The sequence below is a fragment of the Buceros rhinoceros genome, unplaced genomic scaffold (assembly GCF_000710305.1).
Source record: "Buceros rhinoceros silvestris isolate BGI_N320 unplaced genomic scaffold, ASM71030v1 scaffold9984, whole genome shotgun sequence".
Taxonomy (NCBI): Eukaryota; Metazoa; Chordata; class Aves; order Bucerotiformes; family Bucerotidae; genus Buceros; species Buceros rhinoceros.
In genome coordinates, this window is record NW_010406490.1 from 725 (window position 1) to 8459 (window position 7735).

The window sequence follows — 7735 nt, forward strand, 5'->3', positions numbered from 1 at the left end:
TTTAACTGGGTGAAAAAAAAAGTGATGTTAAATCTGTGCAGAAATGCATTACCTATTTCTTTAATGTCTTTCAAATTAACAACCAAGTTCCAGATGGAAGACAAGGTTTTCTCTGATACATGGTCCATGTCAAAATAAAGTCTGGAAAATGTTCCTTTGGAAAATGAAAGAGTGATTGAAAGGATGAATTAGTGTTGTGTTGTTCATTTGACAGGTTGAAACAAGAGAAGATGAGGAACAAAACGTCAAGTTGACTGAAATTTTGGAACTGTTGGTGGCTGCTGGGTATTTTCGAGCTAGAATCAAGGGGTTATCACCCTTTGACAAGGTGAGACCAATGCAGTATTTTTAAAAACCTTTTTTAAGTATATGAGCATTACATGTTTTTTGCTAGTCGGTTTAGCATTTGTAGGTGACTTTAGAAAAAACACACTTGCAACACATGAGGCTTTGCTATGTAAATAATTCTGCAAATGACCCAGTTTCAGACAGAGAAGACCGCCTCAGTCTTGAAAAATGATGTGCAGCAAAGGGTGTTTGAAAGGAGACAGTTGGATGCGAGCTAATTGCTGGTGTGCTTTTTTTGTGGGTGTTATGGCCTAAGTTAGAGGGCAGTTTTTACCCCTCTCAACTGCGGTTAGAACTTGGAGATAGCATGGTAATTTTAAAAAGAAGTATTCATTGATGAGGAAATGTTTGTCTTGAGAGGCTCGGTTTAGAATGGCGCAGTTAGTCTAGTAGTACCATTTTGGGCTGTTTTCACATCTCCAGAATGTCATATATGTTCACCTTTCATTGTGCTAGACAGGAAGTATGGGATACTGACAGTGGGAGAAGTTCGGGTTGATAAGAGACATCTGAATTGTTTTAGTGCTGACTCCGTGAGAAATTCCTGAAGCAAGGCTGGAAAACACAGAGCTCTGGAAGTGGACCCCTCTGCTTTCTGCTTTCTTTGAGCATAGCGCAGCCTTTCTTTGCAGTGCACATTTAGTTTCTCCAAACTGCTTAGCGTTACTGAGCTGAGCTGCTCAGCACGCTGTGCACACAGAGTAGTTTCAAGGCCTTAGGATGTAGTACTGCTACATACATGGCTGGAAATGGGTGTGTCAGGTTTATACTTGCCTGAATACCATTTCAAAGTTACCATTTCATGGCAATGCCCAACCTTTACGAAAGTGAGTCTTGCTATTGAAAATGATCCAGCTGCTAGTATAAAAGGGACACTGCTTGCCTGTTTTGGAGGGGAATGTGAGAGGGGTAATGTGTGAGAAAAGCCCTATCTAGAACACCCCCATTTGCAGTGTGATGTTGGTAAGTTTATTCCACGTTTCAATCCCTTTTTCTATTTGCATACATATAGGTTATCATGTATGCGAGTTTGTCTTTAAATACTTATGTAATCTATGTAAAGTTGATGAAAGGGTTCCTGCCAGGAGTTAAAATATGCCTGAGTATCTGTAGGAATAGGGCCTGAAACAGGAATTTCCACAGAGCTGGAGATTTCCATTACTGTGGTGATACTGTGTCGAGCACTTGCTGTGTCTGTCAGCAAGTAAAGAATAACAGTGGCAAAGGTGTATATATATATAAAGGTAAATATATGAATACAGGAGTTACTATCCTCAATAAAATTTTGATACGGTCACTTTTTAAAGATCATGACATTTAATCTGAGAGCTGTTTCAAAACTAATGTATAAAGCTAAGAGGGGATTTTAGAATGTTGTCAACTACTAGGATTTTTTTCTGTCTTGTATATGTGTGTTGTATGTAGAGGTTGATACATGTATGTGGTGCCTGTATGTATTTCAGTCTCTATGCAAGAATACTGAGAATGGAGAAAGTAGTAAACTCTAGTTTCTAAAACACAGAAAGCCTTTAAGTTGTGCTTGGTTTTACCTCTTCAAATTAAAATGGAACTAACCATGCTGTTGCTCCTTTGCTAGGTGGTAGGCGGCATGACGTGGTGTATCACTACTTGCAACTTTGATATCGATGTTGATTTGTTGTTTCAGGAAAACTCTACGATTGGTCAAAAAATGTAAGTTGATTAAATGGCAAGTTTGTATTTTTTTTCCTTCTTAGAAAATAAGCAGCAGGTGAGGGATGCAGTTACGTGACATTTACTTGTTCGTAAGATAGCTTTTTAGTCCAAGTTTCTCGCTTCTCAAGGCCTCCTGTTTGTACTGGTTTCTGGGTTTCTCAGAGTGTAGTTCCACAAACTCTAAAACCAGAAGGAAGCTTATTCCAAAAAACGCGGTGCTATTCCCCTCTGGGCTGCCTTGTTCTTATATCCCTGCTAAGCAGTGAAAGCATTTATGTGGCTCCACATCAGGCTGGATTGAGAACACATCCACACTAAAACCTACCAAAAAAAAGAGGAAAAAAAAAAAGAGGAAAATATTTTTAACATGAATCAGTTCCTGGAACTAGTTCTCTATGCACACATGCTTGTGCTGGCGCAAGGGGATGGTGCAGAGGCCTAAACAAAGGGCAGAGAGAGACCACGCTGCTGGAAACTGGAGTGCAACATTAGGAGACCCTCTTTGAGTTCTCTGTGTCTGCACTTTTGCTGTGTAAATAACCTTTGATTCTCCTTTGTGGTTCTGGGTAGGAATTTTAGGTATCAGCAAACAGAATTTAAAGCTGACACTGTTGCCAAACAGTTCCCTGCCATACTGAGGAGGAGGAGTTGTTCCTTCCTGATAGTGACCCAATAAGATCATTTTGGTTTGATTAATTTCTTCTGCATGGAATTTGCTCATAGGCCAGCTAATTTCTGTATTAGAGAGGCTGTAAATCTTGTTTATGCTGAGAAAGGGAATACATTCTAAAGTAACTTCTTTATGCATTTCTTTGATTAAAGAACCATGATTAAAGTTTGCAGGAAGTAAGAATAGCCTGTCAAGTTACAGTTCCATGAAGAGGGGTTTTTTTTTTTTTGCTGAATGTAGCGGAAAACAACATCTTTCTGCGCTCTTGAGTCATTAAGCATTGGCAAGGCTGCAACTCATTTAAAAATGAAGATTGCTATTAAACTTGGAGACACACAAATCATCATAGATAACTAATTACATAAAGCATCCTTAAGTGCACAGAATTAAGCAGAGACTAGGAATGAAGATGGCGGTGGTAGTTTTATAATTGTTAAGTTTTTACAGTTGCCATCTTTGTTATCCTTAAGAACAGCGGGACAGGAAATAGTTAAGCTGTTCTGAAAATGCTTTATCTTTCCAGCTGACTGGATGCAAAACTGGCAAAACAAAATCCAGGCTTCTCTCCCAAAACGGCAACAATGATTTATTCGTAAATCCGAAATGTTGAGAGTCACACAAGCATAGGCTGTTTTGATGTCCGTGTAATGTTTACGTTGGCGGTGGCTCAGTGCTTTTGTGCTGTTCTCAAGATAAGGAAAGGTTAAGCTGTGTTTTCTCAGTATTAGTCTGAAGACGTTTTAAGGCGTCCTATCATTTAATTGTTGGGTTGAAATAAACATGGAAACATCTGTTAGGAGAGGATCTTGTGTCTATTGGATAAATAATTTTTTTTAATTGTATTTGCTTTGGTTATGCTGAGAGGTGCTGCTGTTTCCATGTAGAATATTGGTGTGGTGCCGTAGTGTAAACTGCCATTTAAGAATTACATCAGAGTTTTCACCTTTCTGAAGAAGTATAACTTTTCAGGCTCTGTTCCCAGACTTTGGTCTCCGTCTCTTATCTCTTGCTCCCCTTTTGTTCTTCCAGAATATCAGTTATCCATTTGGGGAGTACTGAATATCACTGAGGTTCATTACTGGACCAGTTAACTTTTTTCCTTCATGGAAAAATGGTTTTAGTTTTCCCTGGACCGTATTCATCCTCAGTGCTGACACCTGCTTTAAAAATGTTCTCACACCACTGGCAGCAAGAAAACACCTTGTCCTAAAGTAAGGGATTTGGTGGAAGCAGGATGATGTTCTTGTAGATGATCCCTGGTGTCAGGGTAATCCTGTCACTTTACCAGCTCTCACCTGAGCTGCAGGATGAGATTGTTGCCAGCAAATTCGGTTTTAGTCACTTCAAAACCGTGTGAAGTATAACATGTTGTTAGGTTTGTATTGTATATTTAAACTCATTGTTTCAGTAGTAATGTCAAGATACATTTTGGGAGTTCTGTTCAACGAATTTTTAAGTCCATATGTTTGATTCTGGACTTTGAGTGCGTATTTTTTACTTAGTACATAAAGCTGGTGTTCCTTCATGTGTGCATATATAGGAATACGCAAAGGTGTCGGTAGATTCGTCTTATGTTTTTCATCTGACCAGACATGCAGATCTTAATGTTGTATCCGATGCTATTGATGAAATCACAAGCTAGGAGCCTACAAGAGGGGTTTAATCACCTCTTTGCAGGCTAAAAATACATGTATTGTATGATGTAAATGCAGGTTTGATTGCTTTTTCACAGCTCTATACAATAGAAGCCACTAGAGGGAACCTTCTAACTACTAATTATGTGTGCAAAAATAATTTGTAATTTACAAAAGAAAATTGCAGCCTATATATGTGTGTGTGTTTGTTGTTTTTCTAATAGTGCCTTAACTGAAAAAATTGTGTCCGTATTACCAAAAATGAAGTGTCCTCATCGTTTGGAACCACATCAGATCCAGGGACTGGATTTCATTCATATATTTCCTGTTGTACAGGTAATAATTCTCTGATGTATCAATACTTTGCTGAAAAAGGTCGTAAAACTTGCATAAAAATTTTAACCAAGGTCAGCGTTATTGTTTGGCTCTTTATTTAATTTTGGCATTAATAATCACAGTAGCTTAAATGAATGTTCTTAAAGAATTGAGTGACATTATGGATGATGGAATTCTTAAGTATTGTTTGATCCATATTTAAGAAAAACACAAAGCCAACTCTTTAAATCCTTTGAAATGGAGTCAGATCCTGCCTTTGTGGAATGTCTGCTTAAAGAAACAGTTTAAGTTTGTTTTGGAATCAGATAATCTACTTTGTCAGACTAGGAAATAGAACAAATATCTTACAGTCAATGTTTAAGCTTATACAGTAAGTGATGCAGATAGTCATTCAATCAAAAGGACACGAATAAGACGAAAGCCAGCTGGGGTTGTTTCTTTAAGCATAATTCATCCGTCATTTGTATCACTTAAACTGTGTGGGTGGGAAAATAAATTGTTCTGATGTGTGGTCCTATTCCTGTGTATTTGTTGAGCTCCACTAAGTGACTGTGTGCATGCTCATGGCTCTCCATTTTATTGAGGTTTAAGCTAACATGAGATGTGTTCCCGTTACGTGCGGTATCTTTAGAATCCTTGGTATGTCTTTACCATTTTTTGATTTGACTTCCATCTGCACACTGAAATATATCTTTGATAAATAGGGAAAATCAAGACTGTTAAGCAAGGTGCTTTTTCATTAAATACTCTTTGCCTCATGCCTGCAAAAGAATTTATCAAGTAATTTATCAATGCCACTTAGTAAGAAGTGGGAAAAACTTCCTGTTGTCTCCTTATTACCTTCTAGTAGGAGGCTCCTGAGGAAAACCACTCTTAGCTGCACTCCCTGTGCAAAGTTACATGGTGCGTGCTGCTGTTAATACAGCTTTCAATCTGTGCTGATTCTAAGGTGGAAAGTTTGTATCTTCTTAATGTGAGATTTTACTTCTAAACTAGTGTTTTCCTACAAAAAAAAAAATCAAACCCAGAAGAAATTTCTGCCCCGGGCACTTGATGATAATGAATGGTTATATTTATCATATACAAGACTATCTCTCCCAGGAAGAAAATTCCTCTCCCAAAGTGAGAACATGGTCTATTACTCCTGCTGTAAAAACTATAGCACTAGGTATTCTTTCTCTAATATCCAAAATCCTGATTTGGGATATTTCCTCTGGAAAGCTGAAATGTGAATTTTAAGCAGGGAGGAAATGTGTTTCCAGATTTCTCTGAGAGGAAAGATTCTCAGTATGAGTAGCTGGCCAGGAGATGGTATATGTAATCCATATGTGGTGGAGAAGTCATTCTTGATGAGGTTAGGTTTCTGAATGTGGAGGATTGGTTTTAGAAATTGTAGCTTTCTGTCAGGTCCCTGTGAAATTCTTATTGCTCTAGAATCCTGTTAGTTCCTCATTTCATCCCAACCAAAATAAACTTTCAGGAAAACTTTCTTTGGTGTCACTAGTATAGTGTGTTCTGAAAAAGACTATGCAAGAGCTGTAATAGGTTGACTGCACCGTGGCACGTGTCATTATGAAATACGTAATTCTTTACTCAATGCTCCGTTAAATTCAAGGTTTCACGTGCTATCTGTAAATCTCAAGTCAGTTCCCAAATGATACAGAAGCTCTAGCCACCACCTGGCACTGTGTCTCAATAGCTCTTGTACTGTGCAAGCTAGTCTGATGACCTTGACAGGAAGAATTTGGATGAATCCTTCCCTATAGGAAGAAATGAGATTGAGTTGGCTCACTGCCACAGACTGTAGCAGAACTAAAAAAAAAAAAAAGACTAAAAAAACCCCTCCAGTGAGCAGCAGTAGTGCTGTTCTTCCTAGTAAATTATGCTTATGATCACAGAGAAAAGTATGTACACACTCTTGTGTAGAGATGTGCTTTGTAATTAATAGTAGATTAGATTTTCATCTCTCTCATTGTCATCATCTTCCCCTCACTTTCCAGGGGTTAATGGTTACAGCACAGAAAACAGTTGCTTGTTCAGACTTGGATCCCAAAACTGATCTGATCTCTTATGTGAACTCCCGCACAGGCTGTCAACAGCCTGCAAGATTTATCTTCTCCAGCAGTATTTAAAATGTACTTCAATCTTTTGTGGCTTTTTGTGTGGTCTTATAAATGTCAGAAGTCTTTTGTTTTATACAGGCATGTGGTTCTTTTTGAACACTTTGTAGACATGTTTTTTTCATGGTGGAGCTGTAGTTTTTGAAAACAGTAAGTGATCTGTAGTAGGAACATTTGATGTAAACACATATAACCATGCTGTAATGGCTTTGACCCGGGGTACAGCCTAGATTAAGAGGTGAGGTCATATTCCAAGTGGTGTCCTCTGTCAGAATAGAATGGACTAATGATACAGGACAGGTTCAGGGTTGGGTCCTGGCACTGAGAGCCCGGAACATTTCCTGTTCAACTTCAAATTGCTTCAGATTCAGAATGACAGAGATGGATGCTGTGAACAGTTCACTGCTTTATAGAAGGACAACCGTAGCGCAGCCCATATCCACTGAGACTATCCGTTTGATCTGAAGTATGCTCTTATGGGCTGCTTTGGAGTAGAGAGGGGTGAACCTGGATGCATGCAGGGTATCATCCCATTTTTGTATATGTGCTGTAAATCCAACACTTCCTAGAACTGAGGGATTTATTATTTAGTCAGCAGAAGGACAGCAGAGGTTTGAGTATTGTGAGTGTAGAATGGGATGTATGTTGTGCAGGCTGATGCAGCTGAGCTCTTGGTCTGGTGAGCTGAGAGGTGTGCTGGCTATTCCACAGTATAGATGAAAACAAAAAGCTATAAAATTAACATCCCTATGTTTTGTGAACTACTGCTGAGTGGTTTTCTGTATTAGGAGTTCTCTGTATTTTGATAACATAGTGCTATTAAAGTTTAACAGGTGATAACAGTGAATACCATAGGTAACACAGCTGCTTAGTGTGGTAAAATGTCCTTTGTTAGAACGTGTTTTTCCCCTCCAGGACTCCCGTTCTTGGCA

At 38.6% G+C, this 7735-nt stretch overlaps 1 protein-coding gene across 1 annotated transcript in view; it reads left to right on the top strand.

The window, feature by feature from the left end:
* Positions 1–214: 214 nt before the first annotated feature.
* The window catches only part of CCDC93 (coiled-coil domain containing 93), a gene marked incomplete at its 5' end in the record, with an annotated part of 47124 nt that continues 39603 nt past the window's right edge, over positions 215–7735 (top strand). Inside the window, 3 exons of the mRNA XM_010134107.1 lie at positions 215–328; positions 1946–2040; positions 4572–4683. Coding sequence (XP_010132409.1) covers positions 215–328; positions 1946–2040; positions 4572–4683 — 321 coding nt within the window. The remainder of the gene's footprint in view (positions 329–1945; positions 2041–4571; positions 4684–7735) is intronic.